Source organism: Camelus bactrianus, chromosome 9 (assembly GCF_048773025.1).
Source record: "Camelus bactrianus isolate YW-2024 breed Bactrian camel chromosome 9, ASM4877302v1, whole genome shotgun sequence".
NCBI lineage: Eukaryota > Metazoa > Chordata > Mammalia > Artiodactyla > Camelidae > Camelus > Camelus bactrianus.
The window spans coordinates 5,208,395-5,231,223 of NC_133547.1; the positions used below are offsets into that span (position 1 = coordinate 5,208,395).

The window sequence follows — 22,829 nt, forward strand, 5'->3', positions numbered from 1 at the left end:
TGAGGATCTACGCTGCCTATGATTCCTCACCTGGCCCCCAGCCTGGACTTTTTCAGGTCAGCTCTTCCTACTCTGCCTCTTCCCCGCCAACACAGCTCCCCTCTTAGGCTGTGCCCCTTCTCAGCTGATCTATGATCATTTACGTCTCCAACTCTTACAGGCTGGACGCTGCTGGCAAGTCACTTCCCCTCTCTTTGCCATTCCTATTCGGGGTAAAAATTTATCAGCTGTGTCTATTGCATTGGATTATGGTTGTAAGAATGAAATACCTAAGGTTTTCTAAAGCCTAGTGCCAGGTGAAGCAAAACCCAGGTAATTATCAGAACACCCTCTGGAGTTCCTTCTTCCCAAAGCATCCATTGCATGAGACCCAATGTCACCTGACACAGAGAGCTTGATACTCCCCCTCAGGAAAGCACTGTTTTCTCCCAGATCTGCAGAGAGTAAGAATGCCACATTGTCCCTTTTGAGTATATTGGGGATGAGCAGGGTACAGTCTTGTTCTGCAAGACTCCAAATGGTGTGGGATCTGTCCGTGGTGTTATCAGCTATGGCAGCGGTGGGTGGCTTTGTAGCCGCAGGGGACCTGATGCTTTTCTTGAGCCAGTAGTTCAGAGTCATGGAACGGCTTGCAGATTCTTTGGGAAATTCAAATACGCAAGAGATTGTAGCACACAGGTCCGCTTCCACCAATATCTTCTTGACTTCCTCCAACACGGGAGAAAGTAACCCTGTGGAGAGAGATTCAAGCTGAAAATACAGACTCACCTAGTGTCCTCCAGAGTCTTACCTGTTACCAGCATTAGAGGATTAAGCTTATCCTGGAAAGGTGTGGCTCTCGCTCGGCGCCTGGCGGGGAATCTCTAAGCCCCGGTAATGTTCTGTCTGGTAATGATGGGTGTCTTGGTTTACCTGGGGCTTTGGGCCTCACCAGACAGTCGATGCTAATGGTGTGATTTACCAAGGGCCCTGGACAATAAAGTATCAATTCAACCCCTGGAGGGGCTGGGGACAAAGATCAGCCATTGGGGTGGTCAGCCATGCCTACAAAATTGAGCCCAGTTAAAAACTTTGGACACTGTGGTTTGGCGAGTTCCCCTGCTTGGCAATACTGGCCTGTTGTCACATGTGGTAGCTGGGAGCAGAGGCACCGTCCTCCGGGACAAGACAACGGGGAGCTGGCGCCTGCGCTCTCCTAGATCCTGCTCTATGTGCTCTTCCCTCTGCTGATTTCAATCTCTGCTGATTCTGCGAGTCCTCCTTGTGAGTTACTGAACCCGAGGGTGGTCTGCTCCGCTCCAATCTAGTCTTTTCTGCTCCAATCTAGTCTGCTGAGGTTGTTTTTTTAATTTCTCTTTTCTTGGTGGTAACTGTATCTTGCAACCTTGGCCATGCCACATCATTTCTGTATCTTAATTACTCAATCAGAAAAATGGGTACAATAACACCAGTGCTGCAATGCTGTGAGAATTAAAGATGCTAACTGCAGAGGCACGTGGCACCTGTAATCATAATCGCAGATTGTAATTGAGCTGTCGACTCTTAGCGAACAGTTATTTCTTCCCCTTCCTTCTCCATTTCCTAGGTGACAGCTCTGTCATGTACAGGATGGTACTGGTAAACGTCATGGTTCTTGAGGCCACTTCTAGTAATGACATCTTAAAATGATGGTAGTAATGCCGACCTGCGTAAGCTTATAGATTTCCAAGCACTTTTACAGAAATCAGCTTAAGTCATTCTCATAATACTCTTATTGCTCCCCTAGACGTATGGGGAAACTAAGGCTCAGGGGAGATTAAGGGGAGTGGGGGCAGAGCTCAGTGGTAGAGCATGTGCTTAGCATGCACAAGGTCCCCGGTTCAATCCCCAGTACCTCCACTAAAAAAGAGAGAGAGAGGAAGGGCCCTGCCTGAGGCTACAGAGAAAAGACTGGCAGCGTCAGGCCAGGAGCCTGGGTCTCCACACGTGAAGTCTGCTCCTCCAGACTAGCACATCAGGCATCTCGGCACACTTGGCTCTGGGCCGCCATGCTTCTTCTCCTAGGATGTGACTTAATAACACCCACCATGCAAGTGATGATGTTGACAGAGCAGATGTGGACACATTTCTCATTTGGGTTCTACAGTGTCAGTCAGGGGCGCAGCATTAAAATGGAACTAGGGGTCAGAAGAGTCCGGCACTCCACTGGCCACATTTCTGGTGACTTTGGGTAGGTGGCTTAATCTCCCAAAGCCTGTTTCCTCATCTGTGAAGTGAGGATAATAATTCCTCAGGGAGTTGTTGGGTGGAGAAGATGGGACACATGGTAGGCCACCGTGCCAACCACAGAATATGCACATGGACCATGTCTATTATGTATTAGTTATTGTGCACTGAATTCTTTAGGTCCTCACCCCTTCACCCCACATCAGCCCAGCCCAGCTTCCAGCCCCGCCCCCCCAGCCCTCCCTTGGCTTTCTCAAACACCTCCCCACTGCCTCTCGTTCCGCTTACCCAGCCATAGCAGTGGCAGCACCATCAGCGCCAACCGGACCTCGGGGACAAGAGAGGGTCAGGACCTATCATGCTGCTAACTCTTGTCCTCAGACCCACACGCGCTGGAGGGTGGGATTTGGAATGGAAGAGTAGAGGGGCAGTAGTAAGAGACAGGGGCGGAAGTAGAAATAAATTCAGTTTACTAGGGGCTCTCATCTTTGCTGTCACCCTTAAGCTTTGTCTATCTGTGAATCGGGAGCCTTGTGGGATCAGAGGCTGAGGACCTCCCGGGACAGGGACAGGGAAGGTTCCCCAGGACTCTCTGGGGAGCCTCAAGACCACATCTGCTTTCTTCTCTCTCCTCTAGTCTTCACTCCCAGCCCCCTTCTCCTTTAAAGGGTCTCAGATGCCAGGCTGAGGAGCTTGGGCTGTCTCCCAGGTCGAGGGGGACGTCGTGGAAGTCACGGAAGGATTCTGAACCACAGGGGAACAGGTGTGGGCGTTGTACAGGTCTCTCTGGGCCTGCACTGAGGAGGAAGCAACAGCTCAACAGGAAGACGATGTGGCCTGAGCTGGCACAGTGGCCATGGGGGATGGAGAGGATGAGGCGTATTTAGGAGACAGTTGAGCGATAAAAGACATTTCTATGGCTGACGGGACAAATTCCAAACTTCCTCCCCTTGCATTCAAGGCTGCCCATGATTTGGGTTCACACTTGCCCCAGCTCTACTGCCCCATTTCCCACGCCCTTGCCATTCCCTGCATGCCAAAGAGAAAACGGTATATACACATATACATACCACATACACTCCGCATGTTCCTACCTCTGCACGTTGTCCTGGGCCACACCCCACTCCCGTTTCAATGGCGTCCTTCTGTAACCCTCCCTTCTACCCACATTCAAATCGTACCTCTTTTTCCAAGCCCAGGTCAAATGCAATTTCTTCCTGGTAGCCTTCCTGGATCCCCATAATCACACAAAAAACCCTCCTTTCTCAAACTTTCTTCAGCACTCCTATACATCCATCTCTTTTAGGTGTGGAAGTCCCTGGTTTTAAAAAAACAAAACAAAACAATGATTTCCCTGCCTCCTTTATATCTGGGGCTGGCCATGTAACATAGTCCTGGCCAATGGGCCAAGTACAAGAAAAATACTATTAAATTATTATCACCAAATAAAAGCCTATGCAGCCTTTACTTTTTTTTTTTTTTTACCATCACTACTGAAATCTGAAGGTCTGATCTTTTGCATATACTACTAGCCAGTGAAATTTGAGAGCCTGGTTAAAAAAAAAAAACCACGTATTCATAATAAAGGAAACAAGTTTCAGAAAGAATTGAAGATGTTCCCTTCCCCTGCAGCTATAAATCAAAAGGTATTGTTCTGTGTTATAAAAGGGTTCAAGGATTCTGATTTGATATTGTACAAAAGGAAGAAAGTTTATAAGGATATAATTTATGTTCTCCTCTGCAATATACAGTTTTGTATGAATATTCATGACCGTTACTGACTTGTTCTGTTCTGTTCTGTTAATACAAATCCGCTCTTGGAAGAACAATTTAAACAAAGTGGTCTTATGAGACTCCAAAGACATTAGAAATTATTCCATGTTTATGAAAACGATATCCAAATAAAATGGAATTCTGACTAGTTGCCTTACTTGGTAATTTCTTGCTCTGGTAACAGTAACATTGTAACTGACATCTCTGTTTTCTTAAATTGCGTATCTCTCTGTAGGCTTGTGCTCTTCTCGTGTCCCATGTGTACAATCCAAAAATAAAAAAAAAACCATGGACTCTGCTGCTAGATTTATTATTAAGCAAATATTTTGAGAGACCTGCCTACTTGAAATACCAAACGTATGAGGCTACCTGCTGGAGAATTTTGGGAGTTTTTGCTTTCTGATGTTAGTACAACTACTTTCTCCTTGTTGCTTTTCTTCTTTTTCCCTGGAATGTAGATGTGATACTGGAGGTGGAGCAACCGTCTGGCAGCCATGAGGCAACCATGTAGATCATAGCTACAGACTGAGGATATTATTGACGACAGTATAGGGATCCTGGTTCCCTGACAGCCTTGTGGAGCTGCGACACCAACCCTGCACAGTCTACTGCCATTTATACGGCTTCTTCATTTGGTTCGTGCTCTTGCTGGGAAACTGATGAAATGCCCTACCACGGAATCAATCTATCCAAGAGTGAGCTCCTTAAGAGAAAGCCCTACATCAAATACATCTTTGTGTCTTTCCCAGTGCTTAGAAAACTTCTTGTGTGATAAATATTTGCTGAAAAAATTGTACAAGCACAAGTCTCTCCTTTCTGGGTACTATTGCTCCTTGTTTCTGAAAAGCATTCGCCAGGAACTGGGATACCTGAGTCTGAGCCTCAGCTGTACGCTGTGCCTGGCACTGCTTTCTGGCTTGACCCAGAGACATTCATAATGGTGTTATCTCTTTCCAGAACCACTAAGCAGGCCAGAAATAAAGAATACTCACTTTCCTAGCTTCCCTTGCACATGTGGGTGGCCACATGATGTAGTTCTGATCAATGGATCAGATGCAAATATAAGTCTGCTGGGCATCTGGAAATATTTTTAAAAATCATCCTGAGGTACAGTTTACATCAAATAAAAGGTATCCATTTTTTGTGTAGAATCCAATGAATTATGACAAACAAATGCACACATTTTATGAACACCACAGTCAAGCTATAGAATACGTCCATCAGTCTCTCTTCTTTGGTTAGTTTACACAAATCCAATCCACTCACAAATTCTAGCAGGTTTTTTTTTTTTTTGTAAATTCTTTGGGATTTTCTATGTAGACAGTCATGCTATCTGTGAATAAAGACAGTTCTATTTCTTCCTTTTTAGTAGTATACAATTTATTTCTTTTTCTTGTCTTACTACACTGGCAAGGACCTCCAGTAAAATGCGGAACAGAGGAGTGAATAGAATGGAGCCAGTGTACATCCTTGCCTGACTCCTGATCTTAGGTGGGAAGCATTCAGTCTTTCCATCACTAAAGATGACATTAGTTGTACATTTTTCATAGATACACTATCAGGTTGAGAAATATTCTTCTTTAGAGTTTGCAGGGAGTTGTGTTTTGTTGTTGTTAACTATGAATGGAGCTTGAATTTTGTCAAATGCTTTTCCTGTATCTATTGAGATGATGATCATCGTAAGTCTTTCTTTGTGGTTGGTTTTCAAATGTAATCAACTGTGCATTCCTGGGATAAACCCACATGATCATAACTTATTATACTTTTTTATATTGTTTGATTTGATAATATTTTTGTTGAGCATTCTTGTATTATTATCACAGGGATAGTGGTCCACAGTTGGTTTTTTTTAAATTGAAGTATAGTCAGTTTATAATGTGTCAGTTTCTGGTGTACAGCATGATAGTTCAGGGTCCACAGTTTTCTTGAAATTCTGTGTCTGGTTTTGATAACCAGAGTAATGCTAGCCTCACAAAATGAGTAGGGCAGTGCTCCTCCTCTTCTATGTTCTGGAAGGATTGTGTAGAATTGATATTATTTCTTCTTTTAATGTTAGGTTGAATCCACCAGTGAAGACTTCTAGGCTAGAATCTTATTGATGGAAACATGTCTAACTATAAATGCAACTTCTGTAATAGCATAAGGCTCCTCTTGTTATCTATTTTTTCTTGAATAAAATATGGTCATTTGTTTCTTTCTAGGAATTCCATTCTATCTAAGTTATCCAATTTATTGGCATATATGCTTTATTATCATTTTAATGTTTTTAGGATCTGTGGTTATAGCCACTCTTTCATTCCTGGTATTCATAATTTGCATCTTTTCTTTTTTTTCCTGAATTAGTTTATTCAAGGTCTAACAATTGTATTGAAATTAAAAAACAAAACAAAACAAAGAAAAAGCTTTTTTCCATTGATTTTTCTGTATTGCTTCTGTTTTTAATTTAACTGACTTTTGCTTTCTGTTCTTTCTTTCCTTCTGCTTGTTTCAGGTTTAATTTGCCCTTCTTTCTCTTTCACTTCCCCCTCCTCTTCCCTCTCTTCCTTTTCTTCTTTTCTTAAAGCGGCAGCTCTTACCATGGATTTGAGCCCTTTCTTCTTTTCTAGCCTCAGCATTGCGTTAGTGGCATCTCACAGCTTTTGCTATGTTGTTTTTAAAATGCATTCAATGCTAAATACTTTCTAATTTCTCTTGTGCAATGGGTGGAATTGTGTCCATGAGAAAAGACATGTTGAAGGCCTGTTCTCACATACCTGTGAATGTGACCTACTTGAAACAGGGTCTCTGCAGAGAGGGGATAATTGATGGGTCTAGTTCTCCTTTCAGTCTGATTATATACTTTAGTTTTTAAAATAAAAATTTTAGGAATTAATTTCAGAATCTAATTGTTTCAGAGAATATAGTGATTTACGTACAATCTCAAATCAAAGATTGAGGAGAGCTCTGGGGTGGTTCCACTGGACAACTTTAGACAAGCACTATCTCCTCTTTGGCTCCCCCCTCCATTTTCCTCATCTGTAAAACGGGTGGGTTTTATTGCCCAGCATGTAACGGTCCTTCAGACTTGAAAATTCTTATCTTTTTTCAAGTCTCATTCCCTTCCTTCCCTGGGCCTTGGCGCTTCCGCGGGGTGTCACCACAGGCAACCTCTTTCCTTTCCCCCTAAATTATCACTTCCTTTCCCAAATTTACCCCGCTCTGGAGTTCTGAGACTTGTTGGATTGATTTAATGCGTCACGACGAGCCTGAAGAACTGACGCGTAGGATAACCATGTGCACACCACTGAGTGACTCACCCGGAAGTGACTGAGGGAGAGGAAGGCTAATTCATCAGCCGACCTATAACTCGCTCATCAGGTGGCCTGGGCGTCCCAGAGCCTCACCGACGCCCCAGCAGGAGGCGGTCACAAGGCCATTCCCGCCCCGCCTCTTGCTCTCCCCGCACCAGCCCCGCCCTGCAGGCGCGCCAGTGGGCATGCGCGAGTCGGCCTGGAGCCAATCAGGGCTCGACGATGCGCGCGGGAGCCTCCGGGGCCCCGAGGGGCGGCGAAGGGGGGCCGAGCCTCCAACGTCTGAGCCGGACAACCGTCACCACGGGGCGCCCTGGGCTCTAGCGGACGTCTGAGGATCGTCTCTCTTGAGCAGGCGGCTCTAGACCCCTGCCAGACCTCAGAACTCCAGCCATTAAGGAGCTCTCCTTCCTCAACCCAGGACTTGTGGGCAAGAAGGTGATGGGCGGATTGGAAGCCACTGATCAAGGAGCAAAATGCCAACTGTGTGACTTTCAGGGCCAATCAGAAGGCACCTTGCTACTCCCTCTGCCCCCTCCCCCTCATCAACCTTCTTACCTGTCCTGCACCCAAGGCCCCTATCGCGAGCAAAACAAGACCCAACTTTACGTTTTCATGCCCATACCCATCACTGACCTATTCCCAACCCAGTTCCCATCCTTTCTCATTCTCCTCTCCTCCCCCAAGCCTGTCTCCCTCCTTCTCCCCATCTTTGTCCCCTCTCCCTAGTAGATTTCTTTCTTTGATAGAGGCAAACACCAAACCAATTACGAGGCTTCTGGCCTCAACTCAAAAACCTCTGGCGCAAGATTCTCAGAGAGTCCTGATGAATACGGAGCCCAGTTTCCAAAATTACAAAGCCCACGGGTCATAAAACTGCGGATGAGGACAGAGCTTCAACTTCTCATCAGAGCCTTCAAGACCCTGAAAGGTCTGGCCCCCTGGAACGTCACCCCTCAATCTGAGCTCCAGCCTCATGGACCCCCTTCTGGGCTCTTCACTCTCCCATCTCAGAGCCTAGAATCTGCTTTTCCCTCTAACTAGCTCCTCATACTCCTTAAGGTCTCAGCACAAATGTCATTTCCTCAGAGTGGCCTTCTCAGACTCTCAGTCCTCGCCTGGTCCCTTATACTTTCTCAAAGCATTCTTTCCTCTTTCTTCCTGGCACTTATCAACATTTTAAGCTATAACTTTGTGTTTATTTCTTCATCGTCTGTGTACCTGTGTGGACCGTGAGCTCCATGGTGGCAGGGCCAGTGTCTGGCTTCTTTGCTTCAGTGTATGGCTCATATTTCTGTGGAACGTGCGAACTGCATGCACACACGTGAGGCTTATATAAACATCTCCCCTCAGCCCAGGATGACTGTCTCACTGGTGAGGAAGGGAGAACCACTGGACTACTCATAAATAATGCCCCAGCAAAGAGCGACACTTTGCCCAACCTCTGAAAAATTACCAGCATCTGGCTCCAGAAAGGAGGTTGCCATCCATTCTGAAGGGAACACACAGCCGTGGCCCATGCTCTTGCCAGAATCCTGTTCTCATTCCTTGTGTTCCCTTCTGGCCAAGAAATATTGCAATAACCTTTTAACTAGGCTTGTTGCCTCCAGTTTTGCCTCTTCTAAATACGTCTTCAATAACTACTCCTAGGATGAGCTTTCACTATGCATCTGGTCACTCTGCTTTGCTTCAGACCTTCCGAAAGTTTATAATTCATTCATTCATTCAATTATTTGCCATTTCTGAAAGCCTGTTACGTTTTAGGAGTCATTCTAGGTGCTGGCGATACAAGTAGAAAACAAGACTGACAAGATCCCTGTTCCCACGGACCTTACATCCTGAGGGAGTCAGGATAAGGGCCTACCAGATAAAGCTCCAACGCCTTGTGTTGGCATTCAAGGCCCATCTTTGTCTTTCCTCCTCCTGTATCTCTGGACACCGCTTTTCACTCACTCTCTACCCAGGCATACCTCACGTGACACTGAAGTTCAAAGTGAAGAGAGGTGGGCAAAAGGTCTTATCCAAAGACATACAACCACTAAGCACTGAAGTGAGGATTCAATCCACATGTGATGGCTCCAAAGCCTGGCGCCCTTATATGTGTATTCAGGGACTGGGCACACAGCAGGGGCTCGAAAGCTACTTCTTGGTGGACCCATTTCACGGTCTCACATTTATTTCCTTTCTTTGACACCATCCCAGGATGGGGCATATTTCTTCCGGCTCACCCAAACAACAGATCGTGGAGTTTGCTTTCCAAGGTTCAAAGACCAGGTCCAAGAGGAACCCTATTCAATAGACAGCCAGTGAGAGGGACAGACGAGGCTTGAGAGGGCTCCGTGAGCTGAGGAGACTCCGGGGCTCCGAGTCTGTTCGAGACCTCAGGGTTGCAGGGCTCTCTAAGGCTGCTGTGGACGCTGGCAGTTCCCAGGTGGTGGGGACTCCAGGTGTGAACGTCGTTTTCATAGGTTTCGTCAGGTCCAGCTTATCTTGCTTCTCCTGGAAGCTTAGGGCAATGGGTCCTGCAGGGCAGGGCAGAGAAAGGATGTTGGAACAGGTCTAGAGGTGAGGTATCCAAATCTAAAAAGACAGAATTCTGTCTTTCCTTTGAGCACAGAATTAAAGGGAGTGTGGAGCAGGGGTTGGCTTCCCCTTTCCTCGAAATCCCATGGTTGGAGCCTGCAGCCCTGTCGTCTCTTGCTGGTCCTCTGTTGCAAACCCAGCACCAGGAGCCACCCGCCTGATCCGCAGACTTTCCTGGGAAGTTTTGCCCGACTTTTCCAGGACGGTTCAGTCCCTCCCTCCTCTGGGCAACCATAACCCCCAGCTCAGCCCTGTTACTGTGAGGGCGCCTTCTCCACCAGCTTGGTCGCTCTCTGAGGGCAGGGCCTGGGTCTGACCCATTTCTTAGATCCCAGCATTGCCCAGTGTGGAGGTCAGGGGATACTGGAGGAAATACTGGTGGAATTTAACAGATGCATGGTTTAGCCACAAAGGGACACTGGCTCCTAGTGCAGGGTGTAAGGAGAGCAGCAGGGCATTTCCAGTCCTAGAGAATCGTAAATAGTAAGTAACAGCGAGGCCCAGCAAGCCCGGCACTGTCCCCTCCAAGCCCTGCTGGGGATGTGGGGTCCAGGTTACGTGAAGGAGCAACCTGGGCTTGGCCTGGTCTCCAAGCGCTTTGGGCTGATCCGGGCCTGCGGCATCTGCAGACTGCAGCCCACCAAACACTCGGGGACCAACGCTTTTGATTTCCACTCTGCTGCCTCTTCTCCCAGCCCGCTTCTCAGTGGGGGAGTGTGTGTGTGTGTGTGTGTGTGTGTGTGTGTGTGTGTGTGTGTGTTGCTGATTCGAATCACCCTTCATTTTCCTCCCTCTTCCCCTCCCTGGGCCCTCGCTTCCATCTGTAACATGACCTGCAAGCCCATCCTGGAATTCTAGACATCCTGCAGGACTGAGGGCGATGCTTCCTTCAAACACCGTGTGCGCCTCTCCTCATTGGTCTTATTACCCGTCTTCTCACAGACTGGGCTCCACACACACGGTACCCACCCTTGTCCGGCTCTCAGAAGATGGGGCTTTTCTGGTTCCTCGGGCCTCAGAGACATCTCAGGTTCTTGGCACACTCTGACTTTAAGGCTGTTTTCTGCTTTGATTGCTGCAATTTTCTTTGCCTGCTTCATTCTGATATGTTTCACTCTAAGGAAATGACCCTCCAGATCAGTTCTGGTTCTCCACCCCCACAAGTGGGGCTCTGGTCTCCATGAGAAGCTTAGAGCCTCTATACACTGCCAGCTTGCCGTGTTATCTAGGGCAAGCCACGCAGCCTCTCTGGGAGTCGCTTACATCCTCTCCACAACGGGGACACAATGCTTATCAGGCGGCGGGACTCAGATGAGGTCAGCTATGAAAGGGCTTTGCATACCATGAAGGACTGTCTTTGGTCTTTAAGTCTAGCTGACCATACTTTAAAAATAGCTCCCCAGTCTCCCCTGCCACCTGCTCCTCCTATTTCTCAGCCCTGATAGACAGCCATTCCCAAGTTCCACCTCTCTGTCTCTCATCATTTGCTCGGCTCAGGCCTGGCTTAGACGGCGGTGCCAGCTTCCTGCCTGGCCTCAGGCCTCCTGCCTCTCCCTCTCAGGTCTGTGTCCCATCCTAAGTTCACGCCGTCCTTCCCAGCTTACTTTGCCATGGCTCTCAGTGGAGGATGAAGTCCAAGACATCTGGACTGGCCAGAGGGTCCCCTGCCCAACTCTCTGGCCTGACCTCTGGCAAATTTGCCCTTCTCACTCCAGGCTTCCAGCCAATACATTTAGCCAGTTCTCAAGGGTCTTAGCAGGGAAGGTATAGCTCAGTGGTAGAGCATGTGCACAGTATGGATGAGGTCCTGGGCTCAACCCCCAGTACCTTCATTAAATATTTTTTAATTAAAAAAAAAGAATCTTCAGGAACCAACACCAAGAAATGTTCTCAACTTCAGTTTTAGCCATTACTTGTCACTCTCAATGCACCTGACATTGCAGAAAGACACCAGAAGTTCCAAACGTGTTCCTGGGGTCTGCAGCTACTCCTTTCCACTAAATGAGTGCTCAGCCCTGCTGACCCTCAGACGGCGCCCTGGGGACTCGGCTGGCTTCTCCACTCCCTCCTTTGCTTTCTCTTTAATGACAATCTCTGAAAGCCTCTGTCCCTTGGGCCTGTTTTGTGGCTAGGTATAGTCCTGATGGCTCTGGCTTGTGGGGACCATGTCTGGCGCCAGACCCCTAAGTTCCTGGAGGGCAGGGGTCCTGTCCTACCCTCTCTGTGCCAGCCCCACAGCCAGGGCCTGCGGGTAGAAGGCGCTGGGAGGGGCTGCCAGGTGAGTTTTAATCCCGGGACTCACATGAGTGGGACGAGGCAAAGGAAGAGCAGTGTAATCGCAATGGCTCCGTAGAAAACGCCCTGGATCAGCCCGTCCATGAAGGTCTGGGGAACCAGAGAACTCTTTCCTGGAAGCAGAAAGCTCGTGAGAAGGGCTTCTCTCCTGAAATCTCGGAACCGGAGTCAAAGCCCTCCCGGCTCCCTCCGCTGGCCCCAGCACCCACCCAGTCGCTGGGTCCCTCTGCCCTCACCTGACATCAGCAGGATGCTCAAGGCATAGGTTCCCTCTGGGTTCTTGCCCTCGCAGAGAAGGCTTGTGCCCATTTCTGGCTGCTCGGTGAGGCTGATGGTGCTGTTGGCCCAGGGGCCAAGCATGAGGGAAGTCACCTGGAGGCCACTGTCCGGGCCGTTCACACCCACGGGAGCGCCTCCCATCAACCACCGCACGGAGGGCGTGGGGATCCCGTGGAAGGAGCAGCTGCACTGCAGTGTCTTCTTCAAGGAACAAGAGGAATGGAGCAGCCTGGCCGGCGCTGTGGGGAGGGAGGGTCAGGAGTCAGCAAGGCATCTGGATTCCCTCTCCACTTCCTCCAGGACCTACTTTCTCCTTACTCATGATGCACAAGGAGCTTCAGACTTTCTGGAAGCCCGGAAGAGTCAGACCTCAGAACCAGTTCCCCTTCACCCTCTCCCCTCATCTGGCTTGAATCTCAATGCTCGAACTTCTAGACGGATGGCAAGGGAATCTTCTGAGGATCTCCATTGCCTGTGACCCTTGTTTTCTCACCCCTGCCCAGGCTAGACTTCCCAGCCTCCTCTCCTGCTCCCATCCCCAGCTCTCCTTTTAGGCTCCGCCCCTTCCCAGCCCCCCCTTTCATGAAATTTTTCCTCCATCACTTACTATCCGGATGCTGTCGGCAAGTCACTTTTCCCTCTCTGCTCTTTCCTAGTCTGAAAAATTGGGATATTCACTGAACTCACATCATGCTATTACTGCTGTAAGAATGAATGCCCTGAGGTTTGCTGTGTTCCTAGCTCAATGCATGGCCAAGTGCTACCCATTCAACACAGAACCCCTTTGGAGATTTTCTTCTTCCCACTTCCAGCGGCCTTTGACTGACTGAGCATTCATCTTAAGAAAGATTGCGATGCCAGTTTCAGGGTCAAAACACGTGAAACTCTCACTCTGCAGAGAACAGGTAGGACGTGCTGTCCATTTGGTGAGATCATGGATTAAGAGGGAACAGTCACGCTCTTCAAGGTCTCCAATAATGAGGAATTGGCCCTGGTGTTTCCACATACTTTTTCATCGGAGTTGTTTGAGGTTCCTGGAAGGAAGGGGTCATTTCCCCCAGAACTGTAGCCCTTGATCTTAAGACTTTTCATCCAGGTCACCCAGGGGGATGAGGAATTTGCAGGGCATAGTGCTGCCCAGCCTGTCCTCCAGGGCTGCCCCTCTAGATGACTGATTTGCCCCACCTGGGCAAGCAGGCCTGTGGAGACCGACAACAGATGCTGAAAACTAACCTTGGAGCTTCCAGCACATGTTAGTGACACTGAAATGGCTCCCTGTGCTGTGGTATCTTCCACCCCCCGACTGAGCTCCCACCCCGCCCTCATCTCTGCTCCCTGACCCAGTCTGCTGTCTGCCCCAGACACGCCCAGCCCTCCCGAATCTGGCACACAAAGATGTCTAATGCACACTGTTATTTGGTACCCTACATCCTGTGGCCTCTATCTTCACATCACTGTAGCCCATCCCACCATGGGCTCAGACCCCTCCAGCGTTGCTTCCCTTCCCACTCACCCAGCTGCAGCCGTGGCAGAACCATCTGCAGCAGCAATGGTCCTCAGGAGCAGGGAAGGCCCAAGGCCTTTTCCAGGACTGGGTCCGACACCAGGACCGTATGGTTCAGAAGGGATGAGGAAGTGAGAGGCTGTCGGGCTGGGGAGAGCAGAAAGTATTCTTAGCAAGCCAGGGGCTTCTGTCTCTTTGGTCATCTTGAAGGCCTGTTCACTCTGAGAAGCAGGAATTATATGGGATGGGATGCTTGAGTGTCTAGGGACAGGGTGGCACTGCCATGGTCCTCTGTGAAGTCCCAAGGCCATGGCTGTTTTCTCCTTTCTCCCCTAGTCTGTCGCTCCCAGCCCACTTGGGAGGGTCTCAGGTACCAAGTCTTTGGATTTTCTCTCAAATGAATAGAGATCTGCGGAGGGACAGGTGCAGGCCTGAGCGTCTGGAATATCCCTCTGGGGCCCATGTGAGAAACGGCTTGGAGGCGGAGTGACTGCAGGCCAGGTGGCCAGGGGAGAGACTGGTGCGGTGATCTGGAAAGAATGACACGCTTGAGTCAGTGCATGGGCTGTGAGAGATGGAGTGGATGGGACAGACTTCACATCTTTAAGGGAATAAAAACTGACAGGCATTCCTTCTGCTGATGGGAAAAGTTTCAAACTTCCTTGTTTTGCAAACAAGGTTCCCCACAATTTTGCCTTGTCTCCCTCTGCCTTTTCCAGCATTTTCCATGCCGAAGGGGAAATGTTCCTTTTCCCAAATTTCACCCTAAACATACCTCTCCCGGGACCCAGGGATTTCCCCCTTCCACAGCTTTTCCTCTTGCAACTCTCCCCTGTCTGCATTCAAATCCCACTTCAATTTCAAATCTGAGTTCAATGCTGCTTCCTACATGAAGCCTTTCCTGATCTCCCCACCCAGTCAGAAGTGGGTAATCTCTCCCCTCGCAGAACTGTCAGGTGATTTTATTTGTTTTTTTCTGGGGAAGTAGTTTTTTCCTCGTAACCGAGTTATTTGTTTTTGTGTAGGTGCCAGACAGTCACCTCCCCTGCTCTTCTTTATGAACAAACTCAACCCGTTTAGGGGTGCAGTATTGCAAGCTATGGTCTTTGCAGTTAAGGGGGGACCATGTGACATTGTTTTAGTGGAAGTGGGCTGGGGATTCCTGGGAAATTTTTGCTTTCCTGATACTGTCCTTTCCTGCTTCTTGTCACTTCCTTCTTCTTCTTCCCTAGAATATGGATGTGATGCTGGAGGTGGAGCAGCCATTTGGCAACCACGAGGTAACCATGGGGATGAAAGCCACTCAGGATGTTTTAGCAGAAGCAAGTCAAGAAGCCTAGTCCCCTGATGGCCTGGTGCAACTGCTACACCGACCCTGCCCAGCCTAGTTCTACACATCTTCTACGAGGAAGACAAACTCATTTGGCTAGGTCACGCTGGTAAAAAAGAAAATTCCGTTAGTCACCACTGGGTGGTATCCACTGGCTTTTGCTATAAACCTCTGTCCACATGAAGACTCCAAGACTTCTTTCCAGTAATTTTATGGATAGGGGATAGCAGTAACCCCCGATGGAGAATGCGTGTCCTCCAAAATCCAAAGAAGCCAAGCAGACACTGGGCGTCTAACATCTTTCATCCACCAGATAGCCTATATTTTTCAAATGAACAACCTGTGCGGGCTTGGGCAATCTTACTGGTTCCCGTTCATCATGTCCAATCAATTTTGGCTGAAGGGAGATTTTACATGTCTTCTGTTTTTTAACACTAGGTTGGGGAGATGTTCCCCCGCCATACATGGTATCTATTGACATGCAGGTAAAGGAGGAGATGACACACCGACTTCACATAAAATCTATTCAAACATTTTAGTTTTCAACCAAACTGTCACCTTAATCCTATCCATCCTTGAAGTCCCAGAGTTTCCCAGTCTAACTTTAACTCCCACTAGGATTTACTAACAGGTTTTAGAATCACGGTGCATGGGGTTACAGAAACATCTCTTCTCCACCTCTTGACAATTTTACCACTCATGTGCATGTGTTACAGCAGGCAGAACACTAGATATGAACAGAGAAAGGGGGACACAGACCAAATGGCAGGAATTGGGCAGAAAGGAGGGGCACAAGCCAAATGCAGGAAACCACACATCATGTAAGCAGCAGGGGTCCCTGGGCAGAGAAAGAAAAGCAGGAACCTTTGGCCTGATAAGGGATCATGCTTTTTGTGACAAGTGGCCTGTAGAAGAACAAAGAAAGGTGAGAAAAGGCAGGAATTTCCAGTGTCTGAATGTAACCTTTTGCTCATTAAGCCCTCATTTCAGTAAAATTAGCCTTGCAGATTAGAAGTACCCGACACGTACCGATGCCATGACACTTCCGATCCTGACTAAATAAGGACAAAAATCCCTCCTCCCTTTGGGAAGGTGGAGTTGGGATGATAATCAGGGAATACGACCCCAAGCCCTTCCCTCCCCAGTGAATATTCCGCCCATTCATTTTTACGCCCTATGTAGCTGACTTGCCAGAGAAGCTCAGGGCAGCCGCTCCCCTGAGCTGCCCGCTCTCCCCTTGACAGTGTGCTATGCATCCTTTAATAAATCCTCACTTTACTTTTGTTAACCACTACGTCTTGTCTCTGAATTCTTTCTGGGACAGGACAAGAACCTGGAACACCAGTTGCATCTATCAGCAACACATGTAGGGTTTTGAGTCCCCAGCTGGGAGTGGGACCAAGGAACCCAGGCCCTTTTATCAATCTTTATCTTGATTAGATTATGGGGCCATCACCTCAGGCAATTTGAAGTCAGGTTTTTCATTGTCATATTTGTCCTGTGGCTTTTTAAATTCGTCCAATCTCGGGTAAATAGAGCAGATCGAGGTCCTACAATGCTGAGGAGCCATCCAGGGTTCCCACTGGTCCACCCAATCTCCAAGAGTGCTGCCCTGAGACCTTTGTTTTGACCCCATCAGTGTCCACTTTATTCAGCCCATTTCTGAATAACTGTTTAAAGATTCCTTCCCTTTTGGGATGCGTCCTTTGACTCTCCCCTTCATCTTTCTTCATTCCCCCGTGAATCACTTTAACATCCTTGGCTCTCTGTTGTTTCAACATCACTTTTCCCTCTAGTAGCAGCCCTGAGGCTAACGGCTGTACCTTGGACAGAACCCAAACTTGGCTCAGTGTCAGGATCCACTTCACCTTCTTTACTTTCACTTCAGCTATTACAGATAAAAATAACCAAAGGAATGTATATTTAGCTTGTTCGTGTTATTTTGCATTTCCTTATGCATCCAGTGAATCAACTCCTTTGGGGGCTGGATCCATCAATTTAAAAAAATTTGGTAACTTCTACCTCCTTTAACTAATTGCAGAACAGTTGCATTTCCATACCCTTGAGTGACCCTGGGGCCAGCCGGGAATCAAGGTTCATTATCCCCTGACCTCAAATCCTTCCTTTTCCCAAATGATATATTTCAGTGAGTCATGTTTGTTCTAGCAAATTTCATTTCCGATGCCAAAGTTAGGGAACAGTCCACAAAATGCCCTCACTTCTGACACCAACTTCAGATTTCAGGGGTACCTAAAAACACCCTTCTAACAGTTGCAAGTTTGGGGGTCCCCAGGATTACCCTTAGGTTTGCTAACTCACTAGCAGTACTCCCAGGATTCGCTGAAACTGTTATACCCAAGGTTACTGTTTATTGCAACTAAAGGACATGGATTAGAACCTGCCAAGGAAAGAAACACATAGGGCAAAGTCCAGGGAAGTTCCAACCAGAGCACTTCCCATTGTCTCCCTGTGGAGTCGCGGAGAGAGCAACTTGAATTTTCTGATATTCATTTGTGACAAGAGGCACAGAATACTGACAACCAGAGAAGCCCACCCAAACCTTGTGTCCAGAGTTTTTATTGGGCCTCCATCACGTGGGCATGATTGTCTGACATTTTATTCTCTCACGCCTTCTGAAAGTCAGCTGATACCACAGGATCCAAAGACCTTACTGTAAATCACATTGTTAAAGTAGCTGGTGTGGCCAGCCCCTGCCCTAAATTACATTTTTTAGACTATACAGGGTGATGCAAGGCCCTAGGCAAACAAAGACACTCCTGCCAGGCGTGACATTAGTTCTTAAAATCAACACTTTCTGTGTGGGGGATAACATTTAAAAATCAAGCTATTTCACAGAAAATTTTAAACTTTCAGCTTCTCTTTAAAATAATTTTTTAATTGAAGTATACCTGATTTACAATGTTGTGTTAGTTTCTGGTATAAGGTATAGTGACTCAGTTATACACATACATATTCTTTTCCATTATAGGTTATTATAAGATACTGAATGCAGTTCCCTGTGCTCTACAGTAGGACCTTGTTGTTTATCTAATTTCAGCTTCTCTTTCCTTTTTGAAAAAAACTTCAGCTTCCTGGGTGTGAAGCTGGCTAGCTGTGTGATGGCCAGCAAGATGCTTCACCTCACCCTAGGCCTCAGTTTCCTCAAATTTAAAACATGGATTATATAGAAGTTGTGGCATATTTATGGAATTCCACTCAGTCATTAAAAAGAATAGAATAATGCCATTTGTGGCAACATGGATGGGCCTGGAGATTGTCATACTAAGTGAAGTAGCCAGGAAGAGAAAAACACCATATGATATCACTTATATGTGGAATCTAAAAAAAAAAAATTAATAAAAAAGAGTAAAAAATAAATAAAAGATGGATTATAACAGCACTTCATATTAAACATGGATTAAAACATGGAGTATAATCACTCATAGGGTTGTTTTTAGGATTAAATAAATAAATAGAACAGCCTTACACAGTATGTATTCAATAAATGTTAGCTGCTCTCTATTAAATTACCTACCTGCCCCCCACCCCCCACCACCCCCTGGTCAGTATGGGATTTGGGACCACTCTTTCCCACCTCTAAACCCCTTGCACTGTTTTCCTGGTCCTCTGGCCAGTTCTGTTTTCCTGTCCCCATTTCTACATGTTTTACAGACCCTCTGAGTAGACTCTGCCCCCACTCTTGGCCTCTAACATGTCACAACAGATTTCCTTTCTTCTTCTTACATAGAGAAGATGCTGTCCAGGCTCCCAGGTAATGAAGCATTTCTCTTCTTCACACCTCACAACCACTCCCTTTTGTGCACTGCCTTTTTTTTTTTTTTCTTTTCCCTTCTGCGATTTAAAACTGCACTTGGGTGTTGCAATGAGCCCTGTCTGGGTCTTGGATTTGCCAGTAAATCACTGAATAAATTGGTCAACTCTTTTCCCCTCTCTGGTTTTCCTTTTATTTCCTCATCTGGAACCTGCGTGGGCTTTATCGCTGGAGGTGGATAATCATTCTAGCTCTGATGGAATGATCAGTTTCTTCTTGCCCTTCCCTGCCAGGCATTAGAGATACATGGGACGACTCCTCAAGCACCCACTTTTTTCTGTCCCTTTTATTTCCTTTCACCCATCATTTCTCCCCTCAATTTTACCTTCGTCTCTTGTTCCCAGGGCTCCGGGACAGTCTTTGTCTTCAGCACACCTCCGTCTGGATGTTTCCTCAGCAGAGTGTAAATGAGGCAAAGGGCTTTCCAGACTTGCTAAGGGCAGGACTGAGGTTTGGATGACTGACCTCCATATGCTGCCTGGAAAACTGATTTTCTAGAGAAACCGAGGACTAACTGCGAAACTGATTAACTGGCATCCATGCGGGATAACGGTGTGACAAATGACCGAATGTCTTATAGGGGGATCAGCTTACTTATTAAGAGTCTGAATTAGAGGGAGTTTAATTTGACTGATGAACAGGGCAGGCCGTGAAGGTGGATTATCTGATTAACAGATTGGGGGGTGGGAGGGGGTGGCTATAGCTCAGGAGTAGAGCGTGTGCTTAGTATGCACGAGGGCCTGGGTTCAATACCCCGTACCTCCTTTAAATTGAATAAATAAACTTAACCCCCCCACCCCCCGCCAAAAGAAACCTCAAACAAAAACAAAAGATTTACAAAGGGACTAACTGTTGACTCGTAAGGGCACTAACCAGACCGATGGTGGCTTTACTGGCAGGCTGGTGACCCCCTGGCTGCCCTTCAACCTGAATGAGGGGAACTACCAGGTGGCAGGCTGATGAACATGAGACAGGCTGCCGGGGAATTTACCGACTAGTCGGTGAACTGGCTCCCAAGGAGCCTACCAATTTGATCCAGAATTGGCCTAACCGACCCCGAGGCTGTCTAGCTGCCCAAGCTGAGTGACAGACCGCCTGACCGACAGGGAAGCCCCCCTTTCATGGAAGCCCAGTTTGGACAGTCCCAATGCAGGCCCGGCACTCAACGAGGGACAGAAAAACCAAAGGGCCAAGTGTGGGCCCCGTGAAGCCCCCGGAAGCCCGATGTGGCCTGTCAGCATCGGGAAGGATCTGAGATGGCGACCCTGGGTCCCGCCGGCGTGCCTCGCGCGGTCCGCCTCTACCCTGCAGCCAATCAGCGACTGCATGGGCCTATTTCACAGCCAATCAGTGACTGCACTATGGCTAGCATTCCACAACCAATCGCTGAGGCAGATGAAACTTTGCGCATGAGCACATACCTCTTGGAACTGATGCACAGCCGCCGGAGCCAATCAGGAGCTGAAAGTACCAGTGGGGGGCGTGGCGAGGGGGGGGGGTGGAACCAATCTTGAGGGCTTGAGCCAATCAGTAGTGGTGAGCGGTGTTATGGAAATTTAGGCGCCAGTTTTCTTCTCAGGAGCTTTTCTTGACCATGTTAATGAAAATCACTCTACGTGAAACCTGATCGAGCTATTCCTCTTAATAACCCTTGTTCAACACACACAAACACACGCACACACACACGCACGCATGCACGCATGCACGTACCCACACCTTCCAGAATTCTGATTGGGATTTCATTGAGTTAACAGATGAATTTGGGGACAAACTGACCATGAACATGGTACAACATTCTTTTTAAAAATTGTGATAAAATATACATTACATAAAATTTATTATCTTAATTATTTCTAAGTACGCGATTCAGTGTCATTAAGTACAGTCACATTGCTGTGCAACTATCATCACTCTCCAGCTCCAGAAAATTTTTTAACATACTTAATTAAAACTGTGCAACCATTACCATTCCCATCTTCCTCAGTCCCTGGGAATTACTATTCTACTTTCTTTCTCTAGGAATTTCACTAGCCTAAGAACCTCATCTAAGTGGGGCACACAATATTTGTCCTTTTGTGTCTGGTTTATTTCACTTAGCATAATGTTTTCAAGGTTCATTCACGTTGTAGCTTAGAATAGGATTTTTCTCCCTTTTAAGGCTGAATGATATTCTGTTGTATGTGCATCCAACTTTTTGTTTATCCACTCTGTCAATAGACTCTGTCAAACAACAACTTCGGGTTGTTTCCATCTTTTGGCTACTGTGAATAATGCTGCTATGAACATTGGTTTACAAATATCTGTTTAAGTACTTGCCTTCATTTCTTTGGGGTATATACACAAAAGTGGAATTACTGGATCATACAGTAATTCTATGTTTAATTTTTTGAGGCTCCTCCTGTTTTCCACAGTGGCTGCAGCATTCTACAGTCTCACCAGCAATGAACAAGGGTTCAAGTTTCTCTACAACTTCATCAACCTCCTTCTTTTTTCTTTTTTTGATAATTAATTAATGGCCATCCTAATAGGTATGAAGAGATATCTCATTACTATTTATATATCTTTTTTGGAGAAATGTCTATTCAAGTCTTTGCCATTTTAAAAATTGGTTTATTTGTATTTGTTGAGTTGTAGGAATTCTTTATATGTTATAGATATTAATCCTTTATCAGACACATAATTTGCAAATAATTTCTCCCATTCTGTGGGTTGCCTTTTGACTATGTTCACAGTGTTATTAGAAGCACAAAAGTTTTTAATGTTGGTGAAATCCAGTTTTTCACTTTTCTTTTGTTGCCTGTTTTGCTTTCATATCTAAGCAATATTGGTCTGTTGTTTCATTTCCTTGTACTGGTTTTGTATAGTTTTGGTATCATGGCAATGTTGACCTCATAGAATGAGCTAGAAAGTGTTCCTTCCTCTTTGATTTTTTGAAAGAGTTTAAGAAAGATTGGTATTAATTCTTCTTTAAATGTTCGGGAATGGGTGGGTGTAGCTCAGGGGTAGAGTGCCTGCTTAGCATGCAGGAGGTCCTGGGTTCAATCCCCAGTACCTCCATTAAAAAAATAAAAAATAATGATATTAATTTAAAATCATGTTATAAATATTTGGTGGAATTCACTCATAAAGCCATCTGGTCTTGGGCTTTTCTTTGTTGGGAGGTTTTTAGTGACTGATTTAGTCTTCTTACTAGTGAGAGGTCTATTCAGATTTTCTGTTTCTTCATGATTCCATCCTAGTAGATTGTGTGTTCCTAGGAATTTTCCCATTCATCTAGATTGCCCAATTTGGAGGTGTACAATTATTCATAGTACTCTCTTAAAATCTTTTTTATTTTTTGTAGAATCAGCAGTAATGTCCTCAATTTCATTTCTGATTTTTGTAATTTGAGACTTTTCCTCTTTCATTCTTGGCTGACCTAGCTAAAAGTTGGCGAATTTTGTTGATCTTTTCAAAGAACAAACTTTTGATCTTGTTGATTTTCTCTCTTGCTTTTCTATTCTCTTTCCTTTGTCTCCATTCTAATCTGTATTATTCATTTCCTTCCACTAGCTTTGGGTTTAGTTTGTTCTTTTTCTAGTTTCTTAATCTGTATGGTTAAGTGGCTTATTTGAGATCTTTCTTCCTTTTCAGTGTGAACATTTACAGCTAGAAATTTTTATTTTAGCACTGCTTTCACAGCATCCCATACATTTTGGTGTGATATGTTTTGGTTAACATTTGTTCCCAAGATATTTT

At 46.5% G+C, this 22,829-nt stretch overlaps 1 protein-coding gene across 1 annotated transcript; it reads right to left on the reverse strand.

Moving 5' to 3' along the window:
• Positions 1 to 9,427: 9,427 nt before the first annotated feature.
• LOC105062783 (SIGLEC family-like protein 1) lies at positions 9,428 to 14,346 on the reverse strand. Its single transcript, XM_074371064.1, has 4 exons — positions 13,939 to 14,346; positions 12,383 to 12,664; positions 12,154 to 12,259; positions 9,428 to 9,790 (listed from the first exon to the last, which is right to left on the reverse strand). Exons 1-4 carry the CDS (start codon positions 13,961 to 13,963, stop codon positions 9,754 to 9,756), a joined length of 450 nt encoding a protein of 149 aa, XP_074227165.1. The 5' UTR covers positions 13,964 to 14,346; the 3' UTR covers positions 9,428 to 9,753.
• Between the last annotated feature and the right edge of the window lie 8,483 nt (positions 14,347 to 22,829).

Bases quoted from the DNA above. Each gene is read 5' to 3' on its own strand.
- LOC105062783 (XM_074371064.1), bottom strand. From the start codon at position 13,963: ATGGTTCTGCCACGGCTGCAGCTGG. The intron at 12,260-12,382 runs GTGAGGGCAGAG...TTCTGCTTCCAG, and splicing joins GAGCATCCTGCTGATGTCAG to GAAAGAGTTCTCTGGTTCCC. The intron at 9,791-12,153 runs GTGAGTCCCGGG...CCTGCCCTGCAG, and splicing joins CTTTGCCTCGTCCCACTCAT to GACCCATTGCCCTAAGCTTC.